Below are 24,481 nucleotides of genomic sequence, written 5' to 3'. Positions count from 1 at the left end.
ACTGTTAAGGAAAGGAGCTAGACTATTTCACATTCTACCCAGCAGTGTTCTAATGTCTCCACATCCCATCAAACACTTGTTAGTATCTTGTTATTGATCTTTTTGAATACCGACATTAGAATGTGCCCTTTGGTTGTTTAAATGATTATATATTCCTGAGTGTTTATGTGTACGTCCAAAAACAAACCTCATATAAGAGGGAATAGAAGCAAATTCTGTTGAATGATGATGCACGGAGGGGATTGTAATCACTGCACTGAAATGAAATACGATAGGATGAATGCAAAGCTGATTTTCTCACATGTAAACTATCACTCAATTCATTAAAAAAAAAAACAAAAAAAACTGAAAAAAAGGGTTATTGTTAAGTACCGACTCATAGCAACCCTGTATAGGGTTTCCGAGGCTGTACATCTTTACGGGAGCAGAAAGCCTTGTCTTTCTCCTGCGGAACAGCTGGTAGTTTCCAACAGCCGATCTTGAGATTAGCAGCCCGATTCGTAACCACTATGTTACCAGAGCTGGGGTGGGGGGGGAAAGACAACTTCAGGGCCCCAAGTAAATAGTTCTCGGATGTGCACCTGTGAGACACACATCTCACTCCTTCTCCCTCTGGAAACCGAAGGGTCATATTCCCGGTTGAAATGAGCCAGACAGCTCTCCTTAAACCTCATGCAAGCTCTAGCTCCGCCCATCTCGCCCCGGAAGTGGCGTCATGACGCTTGACGCTCATCTCGGATGCAGGGTTTTACATCCGGATTCTTAGAGCGGACACTCATGTTCTCCTACGCGTTTAGCACATGCGCGACGGCTCTTTTCCTCTTCCACTACCGCCAGCCTCCAGCGTCCGGCCAGCTACTGCCTGCCGCCACCAAGAAGTCAGGAAGTTCAAGATGGCCGCCACGGAACCTCCGTCGCTGCGGGAACAGCCAGAGTAAGTAATATCTGTTAATGGTCCGGGAGGCCTGACTTGAGAGGTACTTGGTGGGAGATGGCGGGGACCTGCACCGGCCGGCGGGAAAGTTCAGGCCTACCGACGAGAGCCAAACTTTGTTTTCCCCGCGCTACGCTGTGGGCGGGCGGCGTGGGGAGCGGGCGGGCGGGCGGCCTCGGAGTCTCGCTCGCCCTAGGCCGCGGCTGTTGGCTCTGAGGCGGCTGCGGCCTGCCGCGCCTTCCCGCCCGGGGAGTCGGGGGTGCGGGCGCGCCTTCCCTGCCTCGGTCGGGCGCGGGGCCGAGAGGCCGTGGCAGCGCCCGCCGGGCGCCAAGCCTCGCGCACGCAGCCCTCCGGGTCGCCGGTGACTGCTCGCTGTGAGGCTGGCGCCTGCAGAGAACGTACCAACAGCGCACCTGACAGTCCCCGAGCTGTTTGTGGCTGTCTGCACACGCCGGCAACCTCCCAGCTTCCCCCCTAACTTGCAAACTCGAGTCAAAGTAAACTGCACTGTTGGATTTTTAGGCCTGGCAGCAGTGGACATTGTTAGCTATTTCCAACGCAAAGCGTTTTATTTCTACAAGCTAATTAAAGAATCCAAACATCAGTGTGAAAGCGTACGTTGTATGCTGCAAAGGCTAATCATTGTTTAAGTAAAGGCAGTCTTTTTTTCCCCCCATGTTTACACTAGGAACGCTGCAAGCAGGAATGTGAGAGAAACGGACTTGGAAGCGCAGCGTCCAGTTTGTGTACATGCACGGTGGCGTCCAGGGAGCGGGCGGCTCTCAGCTCGTGCCTGGCGCCTGGTTGCTGTGCTACCGGCCCAGCGGTGTGCTTTACCTTCTAGACACACTGCCCTAAGGCTTTCAGGAACCGCTTTTGAAAGCTACTATTGTATCTTCACAATGCGATTTAAGATTTCCAAATCTAAAGTTGTAACTAGTACCCTGGTGTGGCGCTGTAGGTTCAGCACTGGACTGCAGACCACAAAGTCGATGGTTCAAACCCACCAGCCGCTCCTGAGTCAGAACTAACTCTATGGCACTTACCAACAACAATGGAGGCTTAGCCTCCTTTTTCTGAGTTCATTGTGTGGCAGCTAACAGCATTTATACCAGTGAAGCACCAGTCTTACCCTGAAGCAGCTATTTCTAGTCGTTCTTTGAAAAATCCTGGAGTGTGTCCATTTAGAAAATCTTGTGGGGTTATTGTACTGTGTCACATGGGATCTTTATGAGTCGAAAGTGACTAGTATATAACAGCAACAAAAATTGATTTTGCTGGTGGTTCAGATTCATTTTGAGAAGTGGGTCAGCCGTATTTTATTCACCTTCAACTAGTGTTGAGTGCCCTCCAGTCGGTTTCCATTCATAGCAACCCTGTATAGGGTTTCCAAGGAGCGACTAGTGAGTTTGAACCTCTGGCACCACACCAGCAATATGAATGATGTCCACCCATTGGCCCCGAACAGAGTGCGTGGTGTTAATGCAATTTTATTTGGTTTTTATGTGCCCTGCTTTCACTTACTTGAAAATATTTAACAAAGTAATGCTATAAGATGAAAGCAAGGGTACTTTTTAGGAAGTGCTTGAGTACAGTTTTCTAAATGGTTCTCCAGAAAACACTGAGTAATTTACAATCATATGGGATCTTTTCCAAATATAGAACTTAGAATACACATAAAATAAGGTTATGAATTTTCAAAGACCTTGTTATGTGGTAGCATTTAAATTTACTAAACTTGTTGTTAAGTGCCATCAAGTTGGTTTCCGAGAAGTGGCTGGTGAGTTTGAACCACCAACCTTGAGGTTCAAACTGACCTTGAGGTCTAATGCTTATCGATAGGCATCACACAAATCTGCCTTTTTAATGACTTTCCAAGCCCCAAACCAAACTTACTGCCTTTAAGTGGATTCCTCTCACAGCATTCTATACGACAAGGTAGAACTTCTAGGCTGTAAATCTTTATGAAAGCACATACCCTCATCTTTCTTTTGTGGAGTTGCTGATGGGTTCAAACCACCCACTTTTTGGTTAGCAGCCCAGTGCTTAACCCATTGTGCTACTTGTCGTTGTTAGGTGCCATTGAGTCGGTTTTGACCCATAGCAAACCTGTGTAGGGTTTCTGAGGAGCAGCTGATGAGTTTGAAACACCGACCTTACAGATCAAACCAACTTTGCAGTCCAACACAAAGTGTCACACTAGGGATCCTTTTAATGGGTTTAAACTTTTGACTGCAGTGGCTTGTTTGCTAAGTTCCAGGTACTAGTCAAAGCACTGAACAAAAGACACCCAGTTAATCTTTATAACAATCCTATGAACGTAGATACTGTTATTAATGATGTTGTTGTTACATGCCACTGAGTGACCCTGTATAGGGTTTCTGAAGTGGCTGGTGAACTTGAACTGCCAACTTTGTGGTTCAAACTGGCTGTCCAGTGCATTAACATGCAGCACCACACAGGGGCTACTTTCCTGTATTTTACAGGTGACAAAACTGAAGCGCAGAGAAATTAAGTAAATTGCTCACAATCCGGTTAAGTGGCAGACCCCGGGATTTAAGTCCAGGAAGTATGGTTCTAAGGAGCCCAGGTAGTGCTGTGATTAGCACTCAGTGCTTGCTTAAAGAAGCCTTGGAACCCACATGAGGGCAGTTTGACTCTGTCTTGTAGTGACTACTGGAGTCCTGGTGTGGCGCTTTAACCGCCGGGTTGGGAATTCAAACCCACTAGCCACTCCTTGGAAACCCTAAACAGGGTCCCTATGAGTCAGAACCGACTCCCTGGAACTTAACAACAACAACATAGAGTGGCTATTGGAGTCCTGGTATGGCGCTGCAGGGTAATGTGCTGGACTTCAAGGACTGTGGTTCAAAACCACCAGCCGTTCCTCGGAAGCCCTACATATGGTAGCTGTAAGTCACAATTGACTCCACGGCAGTGGATTTTAGGTTTTTTGTTGTTTTCTTTTCTGGTCTGCTTCCAGTGCACTGCTCCTAACTATTGAACTGTCTGACTTCCCACTATCTAGTGTTACCTCCTTTTTAAAATAGCCTGTAAAGTTTAAAATAGTTTTTTCCTTATGTCTGGGGTCTCAGAAAAGGTCCATTCTTATGTGACATTTCTAATTCTTTGATTTTCAAATGTGAGGTGAAGAAAAGGTGAAGCTTGGTTTAAGACTGGCTAATCTTTTGGATCTATTTTAATCTTTGAGACTGCATGAATTCTTTCTATATACTAAGTATTTTTTAGCTTGTCAGACAAACAATGCTAGTTACTTTCCTTGGGGTACAAACAGCGACCTTCACTTTGCTAACCATTAAAAAATTATTTTAAGAAAAATTCATATAGCTTGAAATATATTCATATGTAAATTTAAATTAGTAAATTCTGTCTCCAGAGCATAGACTGAATGTTTCCTAAATAAGACTCATTGAGAATATTCTTTGGAAAAGTATGTGAAAGAGGAAATGAAGTAACTCTGGACAGGAGTTAGTGATTGGTTACTTTAAAGTTGTTCTATGGCTGTTTTTGTTATGCCAGATGACCTGTGCTATTTGAAGGATAAAGCTTGTATGCTAGACTTAACAAATGAGCAAATACTGCTTAGCATCCCATATTGCCTGCCTTTGAAATTCAGTTGTCAGTCCAAAGAATTCCAGAAGACTATCAGGTTTCTTCTGCAGGAACCTTTTCCTAAAGTTTTAGAAGAAAGTGGCTGCTTATGAACTTAAATTAGCAGTCTTAATTTAAGGCTTAATTTAAATTAGCAAGTTCATTAAGTATAATACGTTCATTAAGTATAATAAGTGTAGACTTACTGGGTAAGCGTTATTACTGAGTCCAGCTCTTCTTGGTGTAGACGTCAATCTTTATTTTCTCTGTAATTTGCTTTTTAAGAAGAAGGTAAAGGTCTGTAATGCCTAAACCCACTGTGGGTTAATGTGCTGGACTGCAAAGCTGGTTTGAACCAGCTAGCTCAGGGGTTCAAGCTCACCAGCTGCTCTTCCAGAAACCCTAGACAAGGTTTTTATGGGTTGGGACCGACTCGACTACACTTAACAACAACAAGAAAGTTAGCTTAGCTGGCTCTTAGAGTGGTTGTACAATTTGTATCTGTAACCTAGCCTCTGCTTCTTGAGCTAGCACTCATTCTGTCACAGTAGAAACTGGGACCACTCCTGCAAAACAGCACTGGGGATCATGATGTTTTCTTTTGGAAGAAATTATTTCCTCTCTGTAGGATAAGCACTGCACTGCTTGTTAAGTGCAAGGTCAGCAGTTCAAACTTATCAGCCGCTCCTTGGAAACCCTGTACAGTGTGGCTATGAGTCGGAACAGACTCCACCGCACGTAACAACATGGGTAAAGTCTCTTGATTTTGAATGAAAACTCCTTAGAAGACTTGTAAGAAAGCATTAGAAAAGATTTTCTTAAAAGGTTCAAAGTGCAGATTTTTCTTTGGGAAAACCCAAACCAATCACCAGTAGTTCAGTAAACTCCGACTGGGGGAAAAGGAGAGAGAGAGCCATGTGTGCAGTGTGGACATTGGAACTGGAGCCCAGAGATGGTTTGAGGTTTCAGCGGCAGCAGAACCAGACCGGTGTGAGTATGGTGAACTTGTGTGTGGGCCCACAGCAAGGCAGTTGTAGGTTTGTCAACCCATAGAACAAGAGAAAACCAAGTGCCTTCTGACAGAAGGCTGCCCAGTGGAGTGGGTTGCTTCTGGGTACTGACTGGGAGCTAAACAGGAGTCCTGGTGTAGCCTGTGGGATAAAGTACTGGGCCGCAAGGTTGGTTTGAACCACAAAGTCGGTGGTTCAGACTCACCAGCCAAAAGGGTCATTATGGGTCGACTGCACTTAGCAACAACAATTTACCTAGAGGCTGGCTGTTCAAACCCTCCTGAGTTTGGGGAGGAAAGACAAAGCGAAGCCTAAATCCATTGTCATCAAGTAGATTCTGACTCCTAAGCGACCCTTTAAGATAGAGTTGAAGCGCCTTTGTAGAATTTCCAAGACAGCTTCATCTTTCTCCTGTGAACCACCGATCTGTAATTAGCAGCCCAATACTTAACCCATTCTACTATAAAAGCTGCTTTTGCTGGGGTTGTTTTGTGTGTGTGTGTTTTTAATTAAGTGCTGTCAAGTCAGTTCCAACTCGGAACAACCTTTATGGAACAGTTCTACTCTGATACACAGGGTCACCACAAGTTCAAATTGACTTGAGGCCAACTAACATCATTTTATATAGTTCATTTTATTGACGTAACAAATACTTAATTAGTACCTTCTAGGAGTCCTGGTGTGGCACTGTGGGATACTGCACTGGACTGAAAGGTCAGTTTGAACTGAAAGGTCACCGGTTCAAATTCAACAGCTGCTCCTCAGAAACCCTGTACAGGGTTGCTATGAGTCGGAACTGACTCGACAGCACTTAAGGAGCTCTAGTGGAGAAGATGGGTTAAGTGTTGGATTACTAACCAGAAGTTTGGTAGTTTGAATTTAACAGCCTCTGTGAAAGAAAGGTGAAGCAATTTGCTTCTATAAAGGTTTCCAGACTCAGAACGCTAAGGAGCAAGTCTCCTGTGTCCTCTTGGGTCACTGTGAGTAAGAGTGGACTCCATGGCAGTGGGCTGGGTTACGATGATATTTAATGACTGCCTTGAGCCATGAACACATAAAGATTCTGTTCTCATAGGAATTCAACAAGTGAAATACATGGTGTACTAAACCACTCCCTACCTTAGAGTCTATTCTAGGACAATAACAGCCTGCAGGGACTTTTTAAAGCTATACATCTTAAAGGAAGCAGGCTGCTACATCTTTCTCCTGCAAAGTGGCTGGTGGGTTGAACTGCTGGCCTTTTGATTGGCATCCAAATGCTTTAACCATTGTACCACCAGGAGTCACTGGTATATTAAAAACCCACTGCCATAAAGTTGGTTCTGACTCATATCAACTTTGTACAGGGCTTTAGGGGCTGTAAATATTTCTTTCTCTTCATCTTTCTTCTGGACAGCTGCTGATGGGTTTGAACTGCCAACTTTTTGGTTGATAGTCCACTGCTTATCCTACAGCATGTTGGTAGTTGCTTGAGGAAAACTTGATGATCCAGAGAATTTCTTCTCATACCCTATTAGAGAGAAGTCAGCCCAAACTAAAACCTGACTTACCCAGAACACATCATCCTCTGTAGCTACTTTCAGTTGTTACTGTGTCTGTCAAGTCTGTTTCAACTCATAGTGGCCCTATATGACAGGATTAGAATTGCCCCATTGGGTCTCCTAGACTGTAATTGCCCGGTCTTGTCTCCAGTGGTGTGGCTGGTAGGTTTGAACCTCCAACATTTTAGTTTGCTGCTGAGCAACCATTATGCCACCAAGACTGCTAAATCTTTCAGTTGTTAAGTGTTGTCGAGTAGATTCCAACTCATTAGCAACCCTGTATAGGGTTTCTGAGGAGTAGCTAGTGGGTTTGAACTGCTGATCTTGTGGTTGACAGTCCAGCGCATTAACCCACAGCACCACACCAGGAGTTCAGATCTTTCTATAGAGGATTCTTTTGCCTTTCATTTGCTCCATGTACCATAAATGAAAGTTGGCAGCTTAATACCCAAAAATCAGATGCCATGTGGTGGCTATCATTCTTCACACCCCTTCATTTTTCCCATCCAGTACCTTCTCAGTCATACTTCGTCCCAGGTGTACTGAAGACTGTGAGGGTCTACGCAGTTCCTGCTATAACCTCCAGAATGATGGTGCCGTACTCCACAACCCATCCAGTGCCCTAGCCTTGCTGTCAGTGGGCCTCTACCTTCAGTGAACCCTTGCTCCCCAAATCACATACTTTGTCACATTTTGAAATTGGTCTATTTGGGATCTTATATTAAAATCTTAAAATAGACCAATTTCTTCTCCAAATTTAGAACCTTGCCAATACTCAACTTTTAGTTCTCTCTATATAACTATGCTTTTTGTTGTGTTTTCTCTAAAATAGGATTCCTTGGGTGGTACAGTCAGTTACACACTGGACTACTAACCAGAAGGAAGACCTGGCAATATGCTTCTGAAAGGCCATAGTCTTGAAAACTCTGGTTGGTTGGTTGGTTGGTTGGTTGGTTCTTTAAAATGACCCTTTCTCTGGTTAATTCTTACTTGTTCTCCAGAACAGTGTTACTCAACATTTAATTTTAATCCATGCCCCGTCCATGTTTTTAATCCATGTTTATTGAGATAAACACTTCTTCTTTTCCCCACAAAATCCCTACTTAGCAAGTAGCTTGGGGTTTTCTGTGATACCTTGTAAGACACTATCTCTGAGTATTCTCAGAATAATTTTAGGGACCCTTAATGTTTCTATAATACCCTTACTATTCATGTCTTTACCATTGTCTTTTTCTAATGTCACTGTGAATTACTATGATAACGATTTGAATAATAAGGGCATTATAGAAACACTAAGGGTCCCTGAAATTATTTTGAGAGTACTTAGAGATGGTGTCTTCCTGGTGTGGTGCTGTAGGTTCAGCAATGGACTGAGAAACAAGGTCAGGAGTTCAAATCCACCAGCTGCTCCTTGGAAACCTTATACAGCATCACTATGAGTTGGAACTAACTTGATGACAGTTAACAACAGCAGCATCGTGGTGGTTTCATGTGACTTTATTTCCCATTAGATTATAGTTTCTTTGAAGAAGGCAGGTATCTAGCGATCTTACACATCTTTGTTTTCCTGCCGCCTGACATAATGCCTATATGCGGTAGATTATTTTAAAAATTAAAAGAGATTGAGCAAAGCTAAACTCAGGAATTCTTGCAATAGCATTTGTAGCAATTGCCACAAGTAATAAACTTTGTTAATATATGCTGCTGCAAGCTATCCAGTTGGTTCCAATGCTGTAATGTAAATTTTTACAGGAGCAGAAAGCCTCATTTTTCTCCTGTGGAGGGGCTGGTAGATCCAAAATGCTAGCTTTGCAATTAGCAGCTCATCTCATAATCTACAGAACTCCTTACTAAATGTATTTTTTTATTAAGTGCTGTCGAATTGGTCTCAACTCATAGCGACCCTATGTAGAGTTTCCGAGGAGTGGCTGGTGAGATTGAACCACCAGCCTTGCAGTTCAAGCCAACCTTGCACTCCAACGCATTAACCTATAGCACCCCATCAGGACTCGTACTAGGTGTACAAGAGGATATGATTTCAAAAACTTGGACAAAATATGTCCTCCTTCAAAAATAAATAGTATAAAGGCCTGTATCCAGAGCTCTGGGCTCATATTCTAGGATATAAAGATTTATTGTAGTATTATAAGGGGAAAGTTAAATGATGCTATCATACCCTGCATTTTATCCTAGAATTACTGAACACCTAAGACTTATCAAAATAATTAAGTGCTGTGGAGTTGGTTCCAACTCATAACGACCCTGTGTAGGGTTTCCAAGGAGTGACTGGGGAGTTTGAACTGCTGACCTTGTGGTTCACATCTACCTTGTGGTTCGGTGCTTTGTCCCACAGCACCATGCCAGGACAGTACACTCTTATCTTGACATTTCCCAATCATTGAAGCACAGAATCTCTTTGAGATTTTGTTTGTTTGCATGTTATTGTTGTTATTGTTAAGTGCTGTGTATAGGGTTTCCAAAGAGCAGCTGGTGAGCTTGAACCACTGACATTGCAATTCCAACACCTTTTCAGTCTGACTGATGACATTAACCCATGGTATTTGTTAGCATAGTGCTAATTAATATGAAAGGAACTCTGGTGGTGTAGTGGCCTAAGTGTTGGTTACTACATCGCAAGGCTGGTGATTCAAGCCCACCATCTGCTCCATGGGAACCGACAGTCTCCTGTAAGGATGCACAGTCTTGGAAACCCTGGATGAAGAAGCCAGTTCTGCTCAGTTCAGTAGGGTCAGTATGAGTCAGACTCAACTCCATGGCAGTGGGTTTGGTTTTTTATTTTGTTAATAGAGATGAGCATATTTGGGAAAACTTATCTTCCCAGTTCAAAGTTAAAGATTAAATGACTTGTTGAACTAGGTACTAGGTTTTTTTTAATGTTTTATTGTGAATTATATGATAGTTTACATGGGAGAACTTTAGTTTTACATTCATTCCATCGTATATCATCTCACTGCCATGGTTCCATTCCCCTCCATGCATCCTCAACCACCCAAAGGGTATATCCCAGAAACCCGCTCCCTCTGCCTTTCCCTCTCTGGGTCCAAAGTCCCAAGTCGCTTCATCACTCCGTGTCATCATCTCTGTCTCTATCTCAGGCATCTCTGTTTCTCTGGGTAGGGTCCTGCTCTCGGCTCTTCTCCGTTGATTGTCCCAGAGGCCTCCACTCCTATCCTGGAGAATCAATCACTCCCTTCCTTGTTACAAAACTTCTACCTTTGCATTTCCAACCCTCATAATCTGCCCTGATAAGCATTATTCACTACAGTATCACGAGTTACCCATCCCTATCTCCTTTCATCAGCTCCGCCCAGACAGATTGAATAGTACCTTCTGGAGATTCTGCCTTCTGCCATGCTCCCTAGCACCAGGTTCCCTCTTGAAAGCTTATAAGCCAGTCACTTCTTGCCTTTGTAGTCCTCCCCTCCCCATTTGAGTATCCAGCGTCCAAGCTGCCCTTCTCCGTCCACTCGTTTGTGTGTGGGGGGTGTGTGAGTGTTTCTTACTGTGAGGATTTGTTCCCTCTTTTGAGTTGCTGCTCCATAGGTATAGGTTAAGTTCATCAGACTGTATCAGCTCACTCTTTTTTTTTTCCCCCTCTTTCCTCTCCTGGTTGAGCTCCGATCATCTAGTCATCCGGTCCAGGTCACATGGGTATCATCTGCAAGTGTGGGCGCTCCTGTGCATATGTCCTCTCTTCCCGTCCGCCGGTAGCTCCACTCTCCTCTCGAGTCCTCCGTGACCACACCACTGTCTCTGGGCCCAAGAGTCCCCAGGTCTCTTCACACTGCTTGCCATCCATGTCCCCAACTGGGTCCACAGAAGTCCACTGAACATTGTAGGGCTTAGCTTGCCATTTCATTGCTGCTTTTACCCCACTTCCCCCCATCGGTGATGTGTGTGGTCACCAATCAGAGCGTGTATTTCCGTTGAGTCTTTGTCTTGGAAGGGGGTAGGTTTTGAAATACAAAATCGCTGATACTGGATTGGTTTTGACCTGTAAACACAGGCACTTCCATGTAGTTCTTTGTAATAAATTCTTGGTGACAACTCAAGTAGATTGAGGGAGTTCTAATTACTAGTCAGTTCTCTTTGAAGTTTTGGCTCTGGGGAATTTGTTTACATTATCCACATCAGCCGCTGGGACTTTCAAGCAATCTTAGTTAAGCAAAATAAGATTGCTTATTTTGTCTGTGGATTCCTGGAGTGGTGCTTGTAAGATAAGCACTGTTCTGCTAAACACAGGGTTGGTGATTCAAAACTCCTCACAAACCCCTATAGGGCCACTATGATTGGAACGTACTCGATGGCATTTAACAACAGCAACATTTTGTCTTTCACTCATTGAAATAAGCTTGAAACAAATCGCCTGCTAGGTTTTTAGTGGATACCTCAAGCTCTTTTCTGAACATCAAGTGAAGCAAGATCTTGTGGTGACTGTATACTGTCCAGATGGTTTGACTCATAGCAAATCCCATATAGGGTCTCTGAGGTGCTAAAGCTTTACTGGAGCAGAAAACCTCATCTTTATCCTACAAAATAGCTTGTAAATTTGAACTGCTGACTTTGCAGTTGTTGTTAAGTGCCACTGAGTCAATTCCAACTCATAGGGACTCTGTATAGGGTTTCCAAGGAGCAGTTGGTGGATTTGAACTGCAGACCTTGTGGTGTTCAGTCCAGTGAGGATCCTACAGAACCACACCAGGAGTCTAACCTTGGGGTTAGGGTATGGGGAATGCTGGTAAAATCAGTTTGCTGTTTTAACTAAGTCTATATTAGCTTTTTAATAAGGTTTTACCATAACTGATTTGGATTTCCTTCTACTAACTCTTAATAGTTTATTTTCTCTAACATTTTTAATAATGTGGTTTCAGCCGTTAGAAACCAATGAAGGTTATTTATATATAAGCTCAGTTGCTCCCAGCTCAGTTGTTGTCGTTGTGCTTTCTTTGGGGGAAAAATGCGTGAAATTCTCCTGAGAAATTTTTAATGACTATCTAATTACATGTATAATATTGAGATATTAGTATTATGTTGTTAATAACTTTGAATATATGATAAACGATTTTAATAATGTGTTTGATACATTTATAGGATGGAAGATGCTGATAATTCTGAAAAGAGTGTAAATGAAGAAAATGGAGAAGTATCAGAAGACCAATCTCAAAATAAACACACTCGCCACAAAAAGAAGAAGCATAAACATAGAAGTAAACATAAGAAACATAAACATTCCTCAGAAGAAGACAAAGATAAAAAACATAAACATAAGCATAAACATAAGAAACACAAAAGAAAAGAGCTTATTGATGCTTCTGACAAAGAAGGCATGTCTCCTGCAAAAAGAACTAAACTTGATGATTTAGCTTTGCTAGAAGATTTGGAAAAACAGAGAGCCTTGATAAAAGCTGAACTTGATAATGAGTTAATGGAAGGAAAGGTCCAATCTGGGATGGGGCTGATACTACAAGGCTATGAGTCTGGCTCTGAAGAAGAAGGAGAGATTCATGAAAAGGCAAGAAATGGAAATAGATCTAGTACTAGATCATCAAATGCGAAGGGAAAACTTGAACTTGTGGACAATAAAAATAGTGCAAAAAAGCGAAGTAAAAGCAGATCCAAAGAACGGACTAGACATAGGTCTGATAAAAAGAAAAGTAAGGGAGGTATTGAAATAGTTAAAGAGAAAACAACTCGGAGCAAATCAAAGGAGAGGAAAAAGTCCAAAAGTCCATCTAAAAGAAGTAAATCTCAAGATCAAGCAAGAAAATCAAAATCTCCTACCCTTAGAAGACGATCTCAAGAAAAAATTGGGAAGCCCAGATCTCCTGTTGAAGATAAAATTAAAATTGAAGATAAAATTAAGTCAAAAGATAGGAAAAAGTCCCCAATTATAAATGAAAGTAGAAGTCGTGATAGAGGCAAAAAATCTAGATCCCCAGTTGATTTAAGAGGTAAATCCAAAGACCAAAGGTCACGGTCCAAAGAAAGAAAATCAAAACGCTCAGAAACTGAAAAAGAGAAGAAGCCAATTAAGTCGCCCTCTAAAGATGCTTCTTCCGGGAAAGAAAATCGGTCTCCCAGTAGAAGACCTGGCCGGAGTCCTAAAAGAAGAAGCTTATCTCCAAAACAGCGTGATAAGTCACGAAGGAGTAGATCTCCTCTTCTAAATGATAGAAGATCAAAGCAGAGCAAATCACCTTCTCGAACTCTGTCTCCTAGAAGGGCTAAGAGCCGGTCCTTGGAAAGAAAACGAAGAGAACCAGACAGGAGGCGACTTTCTTCTCCACGGTAACTTGTTAATATTTCCTTTACATGTTAAAGGGGAAACTAGAACTTGTGGACAATTAAGAGTGAGGTAACAATTTTATGTATAATTTAGTCCATGAAGCATATTAATAGCTATACTTTTTGTCAGTGAGTATCTTGATTCGGAGTGTTTTACAAATATCGAGCTTGTTAACAGAACCAGTATTTTAATTTCTGGGTTTAATTTAGTATATCTGGTTTGCTAATCATTCCTTTCAATCCAAGTACTTTGGTTGGTAAATCTGTGTACCCCTATTCATTGGGGGATGTGGGAATACGTATTAAACAGTGTAGGCAGAAACTTGTAGCTTTAAGAATTGTGATCTGTCCATGGTGTTTCTCTTTCATTGGTAAAATTTTGAATTTGAACAATACAGATTCAAGCTAACATGTTTTTTAGCCCTAAAACTGTAATTAAATTTAAAATGGTGATTTTTGAGTCCAGGTTCTGTGCTGGACTACTAATGAAAAAGTGCTCTCTCCTAAAATGTTTAAGAAGAAGAGAACAAGAAATTAATTTTGTTTTGCACCAGTAGTGCTAATGTTGTTAACTGCTATTGAGTTGTTTCCGACTCGAAGCGACCCTGTATAGTGTTTCTAAGGAGCGGTTGGTGACTTTGAACCGATGACATTGTAGTTCAAACCGACATTGTGGTCCAGTGCTTATCCTATGGTACCACACCAGTACTGCATAGTCGTAATGTTGTTGCTAAGTGCCATTGAGTTTGTTCCGACTCATAGTGACCCTGCATAGGCTTTCCTAGGAACAGCTGGTGGGTTTGAACTGCTGACCCTGCTGTTCAAACTGACTTTGCATTCTAGTGCTTTGTCCCACAGCGCCATACCAGGACTCCATAGTAGTAATAACTTATATTTATAAAAGTTCAGTATATCAGAGTTCTTTTCTCATAAACTCTCACAAATTCCTGAGAGAGAGAGGCATTCATATTTACTTTCATATGTTATGTAGATTAATATTTCTAAATGATTAAGTTTGAAGAGATTGTAACACTTACCTGGGATCTAATTAAGGTATACAAAAGGCCGGTTTATAAAAACTATTAGATTTGTCTAAAGTGTATGGGAAACTGGTTTTTTAAACCCTTCTTCATATTCAATAATTATGTGTCTTGAAATTATCAGCCAAGTTTTGTTCATTAAAACACTTCACATGGCTTACAACGCTGCAGAAGCATGATTTAGTTGTAGGCTTTATATTTGTACTAACACTTGTTGGTGTTTATGTCAGTTTCAGAGAAATTTGAAGGATTTTTTTCAAAGTAAAAACCCTTGGTGACACTGTGGTTCAAGTTCTTGGCTGTGAACTGAAAGGTGGGCATTTCACACCTACCAATCATTTTGCTGGACAAAGATGTGGCAGTCTGCTTCTCTAACAGCCGTGGAAACTATGAGTCAGAATTCACTAGATGACAGTGGATTTGTTTTCAAAGTGCTGTATCTTAACAGACACTCACTATTTGCTTCTGTAAACGAAAGCCACTGCTGTTGAGTTGGTTCTGACTCATAGCTGCCCTGCAGGACAAAGTGGAACTGCTCCTTGGAATTCTGGTGCTGTCCGTCTGTACGGCAGCAGACAGCCTCACCTTTCTCTCATGGAGCGGCTGGTGGGTTTGAACTGACCTGCAGTTAGTCCAGTTCTTAACCCTATACTACAGAGCACCTTAGAGATTTAGTGAATTTAAATGAGCCCTCTTTTTCCGTTAGCTTTGTAAACTGAGATAGTGTGATGATTGTTAGTTCTGTTTTCTGAAGTGTTTCATTCTCCTAGTAGTTTGAAGAGGAAATTTTGAGGACTTCACTGAGGTCTAGAGCTGAGCATTTGAAACAAAAAATATTTTTTTATGTATAGAAGTGGTTGTTGTTATGTGCCGTGGAGTCGGTTCTGACTCATAGCTACCCTATTTAGTGTTTCAGAGGAGCAGCTGGTGAGTTTGAACCCCACCAACCTTGCGGTTCAGATCGACTTTGCAATCTAGTGTATGTATTATCCTGCACAGGAAGCATATAAAAATTCTTTCCATCTCTTCCCTTTTCTTTGTACGTTTAATCATGTAGTAAATTGTTTCTTGCAAAAATGGTGTCATACTTTCATTGTTGTTGTTGTTATGTGCTGTGGAGTCGGTTCTGACTCATAGTGACCCTGTACAGGGTTTCTGAGGCTGTAAATCTTCACGGGAGCAGAAAGCCTCATCTTTCTCCCGCGGAACAACTGGTAGTTTCGAACTGCTGACCTTGAGTTTCGCAGCCCGATACGTAACCACTACGCTACCAGAGCTCCTTTGATAGGCATTACTTTTTCATGGAACACTTTTCTGACAGTACATACTTTTTTCTTTCTTTGTAAGAGCAACGTGGCGTTTCAAAGTGTACATGTACTGTAGTTTGCTTGATCATTCCTTTGTTAAAACATGGTAGTTTGCTCCCAGTTTTTCACTGTTGTATGTAAAGATATCCATTGATTATGTGTTGAATTTCTTCATAGAATGGACTCTTAGAGGTAGAATTACAAAGTCTAAGAGTTTGTACATTTAGATTTTAAGATTTAGAATGTTACTGCCAGGTTTTCTATCAAGAAAGTTACACCAATCTCTATTTCCATGACTGGTGACTATCCTTTCCCACAAACCTTTACTAACCATAATACTGCATATTACCACTTTGCTACTTCTTGTCTAGATATCCTAGATCACTAGTAAGGGTGAACATGCTAAATTTTATTGCATTTAAGCAGGTAAAAACACTCCATCAACACTTTTACCACTCTTTGCTTAGAAAAGTGTGTATGCTTGGGTCAGAGAAAGATTGTTTGTTTTCTGTACATCATGTTCAAAAAATGTAAGGCGGGTTGTGTTTATGTTTTTATTCAATGGGAAAAATTTAAACTCATATGCTGTAGGATAAGCACTAGACTACTGACCCCAAGGTCAGTGGTTCATGCACATTAGCTTCTCTTCGGAAACCCTGTATAGGGTGTCTCTGAGTCAGAACTAACTTGGTGGCATTTAACAACAACAATTGTTACTTAATATTGTTGTTGTTAGGTGCCATTGAGTCAGTACCGACTCATAAAGACCCTATGCACAACAGAACAAAACACTGCCTCATCCTGGGCCAACCTTACAATTTTTGCCGTGCTTGAGCCCATTGCCACTTTGCCAATTCATCTCACTGGGGGTCTTCCTCTTTTTCTCTGACTTTCCACCTTACCAAACATGATATCCCTCTCCAGCGACTGGACCCTCCTGACAATATGTCCAAAGTATGAGAAACGAAGTCTGGCCATTCTGGCCTCCAAGGAGTACTCTGGCTGCACTTCTTCCAACACAGATCTATCTGTTTGTTCTTTTGACAGCCCGCCCATGGCACTTTCAATATTATCCTCCAACACCATAACTCAGAAGCATCAATTCTTCTACGGTCTTCCTTATTCACTGTCCAGCTTTCACACCATAAGAGGTTATTGAAAATATCATGCCTTGGGACAAGCGCACCTTAGTCTTCAAGCTGACATCTTTGCTCTTCAACAGTTTAAAAAGGTCTTGTGCAGCTGATTTGCATAATGCAATATGTCGTTTGAGTTCTTACAAGCTGGCCTGAACTATTCGGGGTGAATGTTGTTACATGCCATTGAATCTATTTCCGACTGTTGGTGACCCTGTACAGGGTTTCTGAGGAGATGCTGGTGGGTTTGAACTGGCAACTTTGTCATTAGCTGTCTAGTGTTTATCCTACAGGACTCCATTCAGAGTGAATTTGTTAAGTGCCATCAAGTCAGTTCTGACTCATAGTGAACCCTGTATAGGGTTTCCAAGGAGTGACTAGTGAGTTTGAAACACTGACCTGTGGTTAGTAGTCCAGTGCTTACCCATCAGCAAGTTGTTGTTGTTAAGTGTGTCGAGTTGATTCCGACCCATAGCGACCCCGTATAGGGTTTCTGAGGAGAAGCTGGTGAGCTTGAACCGCCAACCTTGTCAGCAAGTAGTCCTGTCTAAATCTGCAACAACACTAAGCAATTTCTGAAACTTATTTTTCAAAACGAATAAAACTCATTGAAAGGTACTTGTGAAAGTCAACTTTGAGTAAGAAACTGAGAGGAAATACTATATTTGCTCAATTCTAAGGTTAGCGTTAAGGAACTCTGGTAACATGGTTATTACAAGTTGGGATGCTAAACTCAAGGTTACTAGTTTGACACTACCGGCTGTTCTACAGGAGAAAGATGAGGCTTTCTATTCCGCAAAGATTTACCCTATAGAGGGTTGCTATGAGTTAGAACTGACTCCACGGCACACCTCCACCACCACCAAGCTTGGTGTTACAAGTCTGGCTGCTAAACCTCAAGGTCAGCAGTTCAAAACTGTGAGTTGTTCCGTGGGAGAACGATGAGGCTTTCTGCTCCTGTAAAGATTTACAGCCTTGAAAACCTTGTACAGGGTCTTTGAATCAGAACCGACTCCGTGGCACATAACCATCACCATTATCCTTAATGAACTGACCTTATCGATGTTGAGTACCGTGGAGTTGGTTCCAACTCACAGTGACCCTGCACAGGGTTTCCGAGCTTGCAGATCTTTACAGAAGCAGAAAGCCTCATCTTTCTCCTGTGGAACAGCTGGTAGTTTCAGACTGTTGACCTTGAAGTTAGCAGCCCGATTTGTAACCACTACGCTACCAGAGTTCCTTTCAATAAGACTATCAATTATAGAACTGTCAAAATGTAAAAAGAAAAAAAGCCTTCAGATTGAGGAACTGCAATAATATTGTTCACTTGGGTATGTTTTATTTGCCCTGTTCATCTAAAATTGGGTTATTGACTTTAACAATAATGAATAATCGTCAATAAGTCTTCAAATTTCAAGACATAAGGAAACAGACCAACATATCAATGTATTCTAAATTGTTTTGTTTTGTTTTGTTTTCTGAAATTCATTCATTGTTGTTTACTAATCTATCGGTTTCTGTACCTTTTCCTGAGATGTTCATTAGATGTGGGAAAAAAATCATTTAGTTTGATTTGTTTTTAAACTAACTTGCATTTGGTCCCCTTAAGAACGCGACCTCGAGATGATATCCTCAGTAGAAGGGAACGATCAAAAGATGCCAGCCCAATCAATAGGTGGTCTCCAACCCGAAGAAGAGCAAGTAGATCTCCAGTTAGGAGGAGATCTCGGTCCCCACTCCGACGTAGCAGGTCTCCAAGAAGAAGAAGCAGGTCTCCTCGGAGAAGGTAAAGATACATCACACGGTTACCTTTTTGAATCATGAAACTGAACATTTTTGAAGTGTCATATTATTTTGGTACGTTTTTTTTTTGCAAGCCATTTTTCCTGTGAGAGACTGTAATAGCTGTGATCCCACATGGGTTCCTTTTACCAGCATGTGAAGGGAGCTCACACGCATTGATTTTTCTCCTACATAGTTTTCCCTGCGATTTAGGCTTACAGGTTTTTTTTAACTATCAAGATAGATCAGAGGGTGGTAAAAATATAGCCCAGTTTCCTGTCATTTTATAGTTATAGTTCTGTAAAGCAATACTTTATTAACCCTTCAGATTAAAAAAGAAGTCTTAATTTGTAGTAGAAACTGTTTTATCTTGAGCAAACAAACATTGAGGTTGGTTGGCAAGTCAAGAAGTTTGTTTTTTTAAACAAGTAATTTAAAAAATATCTATATCTACAGTAAATACTGTATTTTAATTTAAAATATAAATGGGTATTTATCAGTCTTGTAACAGTTTTTTTGAAGTGTATAATATATAAATATAGCACACTCATAAGAAAGCTGAGTGGATGCTTATATACTAGTGGTGGCATTATGTGTTGTCAAGGCGATTCTGACTCGGCGATCTTACAGGACAAAGTATAGCTGCCCGCTAGGGTTTCCAATGCTGCAATCTTTACAGAAGCAGATTGTCACATCTTCCTCTAAGGAGCAGCTGCTGTTTTCCAACTCCAACCTTTAGTTAACTGAAAGCCAGAGCTCCTTGTATACATGTGTAGAACTCTTCCCCTAGTGAGTTACACTCTGGTTGACTTGTTAGTTGCTGAGTTACTTGTGACTCCTGGCAACGTGTGTCAGCAGAAGTGTTTCATAGTGTTTTCAAGGCTGTGATCTTCCATAAGCAAGTTGCCAGTCCTTCCTTACAAGGCATCTCTGGGTGAGTTCGTATTGCCAAGCTTTCGGTTAATAGCCAAGTGCTTAACTGTTTGGGACACCCAGTGGCAGGTGGCTGTCCTGGACTGGTAAACTTTCCAGACTCTTCTAATCCACCGTGGAATACAGGTTTGGCTGCCACCCGAGTGCTGGTCATTGATGGTTATATAGAGAGACTACCATGTAATCCTTCATTATGCGGAGCTCTGGTAGCATAGTGGTTACAAATCGGGCTGGTAACTTAAGGGTCAGCAGTTTGAAACTACCAGCTGTTCCAAGGGAGAAGGATCGGGCTTTCTGCTCTCATAAAGATTTATAGCGTCGGAAACCCTACACAGGGTCGCTATGAGTCGGTTCCGACTCCATGGCACATCACCACCACCATGTGATCCTTCATTATGCGGTTTCTCACTTCAGTGCCTCCCTTGTGTAAGTGTTCTGTTCAAAATGTGAAGGGTTACCCTTTTGATAGCTGTCTTAACTCTTCCTTTTATAGGCTTTTAACTAGTTTTCTGTTCTCTGCTTCTGCTTATATCTCCTGCTCCATCCTTCAGAGGATATTGGTGTCTTGGATTCATAACTTGTTTCTTGCTTACTGGTCTATTCCTACTGGACTTAACATTTAGCTTCATTTCATCTGTTAACTATTCTTCCATCGAATTTTTATGTTTTCAAAATTTTGTTACAACCATTGATCTCTTCATTCTCTGTGCCTACCTTTTTTTAAAAAATAATTGTTCCCTCGGCATTTTAGTGAGATTTCAGAAGAAATTATATAAATGTTAACTACATGTTACATTAACAGGGAACTTGGCAATTCTTTGATATATTGGCCCACGGCCTTATCTGTTTGGAGCACCATGTCTTTCTAACATAAACATCATTAGTGTTTGAAGTACATCATCTTCTCTTTGTTTAACATACAACAAGGACACTTGACATCTGTACAAATGTCTGAGAACCATATTCAGAGCTTTGGATTTTTATTAGGTAACATTTATGTACAGTAAAATTATCTGAAGTTTAAACATTAGTTACATAATCAGCACTATCAAGAAAAAGACCATTTTCATTACCCTAGAAGTTTGTTTGTGTCCTGTGTGGTTATTTTCTCCTTTCCCTTCATTCTTTGGCAATCACTCTGTGTTTTATCCCTATAGTTTTTATAGAAAGAACTTCTTTTAACACTTGTGTTTCATCAGTTTACATAATCGTGTATTTTTAAGTGTAGCTGGCAGCATCAACAGATTAGAGAACAAGCACAAGTGACTCGTGGTAATCAGAGATACAACTCAACTGGTCAGACAGAAAGAAGTCCACTAGTTAGTGCTCAAGATAACTGGTGTGGTGCTGTTGGCTGAGCACAAGGTCAGCAGTTGGGACCCATGAGCTACTCCTTGGGAACCCTGTACAGTACAGGCTCCCTGTGAGCTGGATAGCACTTACCAACAGCATCAACCCAACAAGCACGTATCCAGCACATGAGTATGTACATTTTGTTGCTCAGAAGACAAAAGACAGTAGATATTTATCCCACAGAATTTACTACATTAAATTCTATTATTTCCATTTTTCTTTTTAACACGTTTCTTGGGTTTTTTTCTGCTCAAATAGAGACAGAGGCCGGAGGAGCAGATCACGCTTGAGGAGGCGGTCTCGATCCCGAGGTGGCCGGAGGCGGAGGAGCAGAAGCAAAGTAAAGGAAGATAAATTTAAAGGGAGTCTTTCTGAAGGAATGAAAGTTGAGCAAGAATCTTCTTCAGATGATGAGTAAGAACGGACTTTCCTGCGATAAGTTCCTTCTTCCATTTAGAAACACAATTGTTGACTTGGAAATCTTTTAGTAATTTTCACTTCATGACAAGTCCTTTCTTCTGTTTAGAGATACACTGTTACTTGGGAATCTTTAAGTAATTTTCACTGCAGTATCCTAAGTGAATTCACGAATTTGGTCCTGAATTTAACTTTTGTGGGTATTATGTTAATCAGAGGAGAGGTAATGGTCTTTCTGATTTAAGGTTTCAGTTTTGGCTAGAGTGAATATTGGGCCATCCTTTTCTTGACACTTTCCTCTTTAAGTGCAGACTTGGTTGTCTAAATGCAACATCTCAGAAGTAAATAAAACTGGAGACAGGAGTTCTTTGGGAGATAAATGAAAGAGACCACTAGTATTTTAAAGTACAGTGAGATACCCCTTCAGATCATATGCAAAGGTTTGCATGTGCAATTTGATGAGAAAGGGATCTGTAGCTTTCACTAGATTTCAGAGGGTTGTATGATCCAGCAGAAGGAACAACTTTCTAACCTCTCCCAACCCTTTCATTTTATAGGTGAGAAAACAGAGAAAGAGAAGTTAAGTGACTTTACTAAAGAATTGACAAAAGTCAGCCATGACTCTTTCTGAGACATTGCTGTTCTTCCCTTTTGATTCTAGTTTTGTTGCCATGAAGTAGACAAGGAGAAAATTAAGGCACAGGAAAGTTAAATTCTTGCTAGCATTCCAAACCAGGAAAAAGAAGCAACTTAGAAATATGAATAAAGGGAATCATCATTCACCAGAGAGGGCATTCAAATGACCACCACCAAACACATGAAGAGATGCTCACCATCATTAGCTATCAGAGCAATGCAAATTAAACCATAGTGAGATACTGTTGAACTCCCGCTAAGGTGGCTTAGTTTTTTTAAATGAAAAATGAAACATAAAATGTTGGAGAGGCTGTAGAGAAATTGGTACCCTTTTCCATCACTAGAGGGAATGCAAAATGGCACAGCTATTGTAGACAATTGTGGCAGTTCCTCAAAAAAACTAAAACTTGCACTACCATATGACCCAGCAAAACCACTCTTGGTGTATACCCACAGGACCTGAAAGTGGAGATTCAAACAGACTTTGTATACTAATGTTCACTAAAGCACTATTCACAATAGCCAAAAGGTAGAAACAACCTAAATGCCTGTCAGCAAATGACTAGATAAACAAAACCTGGCACGTACATACAATGGAATACTGTACTTCCAATTGGAAAACCAGTCTTGGTACATGGTATTTGTGGAACTGGAAGGTGCTATGCTGAGTGAATTAAATCAATCACAAAAGAAGCTATTGTCTCATTTAATAAAAAGACAAGAAAAGACAAATGTACAGAAAACAACATTTATTAGTGATTTCCAGGGGCAGTAGGGAGATGGGAATGGAGTGGCAGGTTAACGGTGATGGAAATTTGCTATTAGGGTTAGAGCTGCACAGCCAATTGTGTAATTTCTTTCAATAGCTTATACACTTGTAAAAAGTTGAATTGGCAAAAGTGTGATAAATGTATTTATAACCATGACCAAATTAAAGAAAAAAGCTTCTGAAGCTGTACAACCAAACACCTCATGGGGTTTGTGTCATTCGATTGGAGGTTTAAGGTCACAGTTTCTTGGGTCATCCCAGTTAATTGTCAAATAACGTGTTTAGTGTTTTTACTCTACCTCTTAGTTCATTGTATAAGTGCCTTGGATTGCTAAAGTTTGCAAGTAGCAACAATATATCTCTATTCATTAGGAGCAAGAGAAGGAGAGTCAGAATTGTTGGTTCTAAGTCATAGTGATCCCATGCACAGCAGAACGGAACACTTCCCGGTCCTGTGCCGTCCTTAAAATTGTTGCCTTTGAGCTCATTGCTTCTGCCACTGTGCTAATCCGTTTGTTCAGGGTCTTCCTCTCTTTCTCTGATGTTACCCAGCCTGACATTATTCTCGAGGGACTGGCCACTCCTGATAACATATCCAGAGTAGGAGAGACCAAGTCCTACCATTCTGGCTTCTAAGTAGTATTCTAGCTGTACTTCTTCCATCACAAATTTATGTGCTTCTGACAGTCTGTGGTACTTTAATCTTCTTCAACAGCACAACTTAAATACATCAAGTTTTCTACTGCCTGTCTTATTTACTGTCCAGCTTTCACATGCATATAAGGTTATTGAAAGTACCATGGCTTGGGTCAGGTGCACCTTAGTCCTCAAACTGACATCTTAGCTCTTGAACACGTTCAAGAGATCTTGTGCATCAGATGTGCCCAATGCAATACATTGTTTGATTTCTTGACTGCTGCTTCCATGACTGTTGATAGTGGATCTATGTAAAATGAAGTTGTTAAATTCAGTCTTTGCTCCATTTATCATGATTGTTGTGTCAGGAATAAGAGGAAGAAATTAAATTGTTGCTAATTGCCTCTTTGACATGGTACTAAACTGAATGATACCCAGCCAGCCTCCATTTTTGAACCTTTTGATCAGAGAATTTATAGAAGGATCCTGATCAAAAAGCGGAAAATGTAGAATAGAATTTCAAATTATCATGGACTTTAGATTTCCTGGACCTATGAAGGCTGGATGAACTCTCAGCTATTCCCTGCCCTTGGTGGTGGTGGTTGGTTATGTGCTGTGTAGTCAGTTCAACTCATAGTGACCCTGTATAGGGTTTCTGAGGCTATAAAGCTTTATGGGAGGAGAAAAGCTGGTAGTTTCAAACTACTTTGAGGTTAGTAGCCTGATTCATAACCACTATGTTGTTGTTGGTAGGTGCCATCGAGTAGGTACCGATCCATAGCGACTTATGCACAGCAGGATGAAACACTGCCCCATCCTGGGCCAACCTCACTATTGTTGCTACACTTGAGTCCATCAATGTTGCCACTTGGCCAGTCCATCTCGTTGGGGGTCTCCCTCTTTTTCTCTGACCCTCCACCTTACCAACCATGATTTTCTTCTCCAGCGACTGGTCCCTCCTGATGATATGTCTTAAGTATGAGAGACAAAGTTTGGCCATCTTGGCCTCTTAAGGAGTACTCTGGCTGCACATTTTCTAAAACGGATCTATTGGTTCTTTTGGCAGCCC

The 24,481-nt window shown here is 41.4% G+C and overlaps 1 protein-coding gene across 1 annotated transcript in view; it reads left to right on the top strand.

The window, feature by feature from the left end:
* Positions 1-802: 802 nt before the first annotated feature.
* Positions 803-24,481, top strand: part of PRPF4B (pre-mRNA processing factor 4B) — a 54,711-nt gene continuing 31,032 nt past the window's right edge. Inside the window, exons 1-4 of the mRNA XM_006870547.1 lie at positions 803-934; positions 12,210-13,406; positions 18,496-18,672; positions 21,213-21,368. Of these exons, the coding sequence (XP_006870609.1) occupies positions 894-934; positions 12,210-13,406; positions 18,496-18,672; positions 21,213-21,368 (1,571 nt within the window). The 5' untranslated portion in view covers positions 803-893. The remainder of the gene's footprint in view (positions 935-12,209; positions 13,407-18,495; positions 18,673-21,212; positions 21,369-24,481) is intronic.

The sequence above is a fragment of the Chrysochloris asiatica genome, unplaced genomic scaffold, assembly GCF_000296735.1.
Source record: "Chrysochloris asiatica unplaced genomic scaffold, ChrAsi1.0 scaffold00144, whole genome shotgun sequence".
In the NCBI taxonomy this organism is placed as follows: domain Eukaryota; kingdom Metazoa; phylum Chordata; class Mammalia; order Afrosoricida; family Chrysochloridae; genus Chrysochloris; species Chrysochloris asiatica.
The sequence above is the reverse complement of the archived record's forward strand: the minus strand, read 5'-3'. Positions and strand labels throughout refer to the sequence as shown.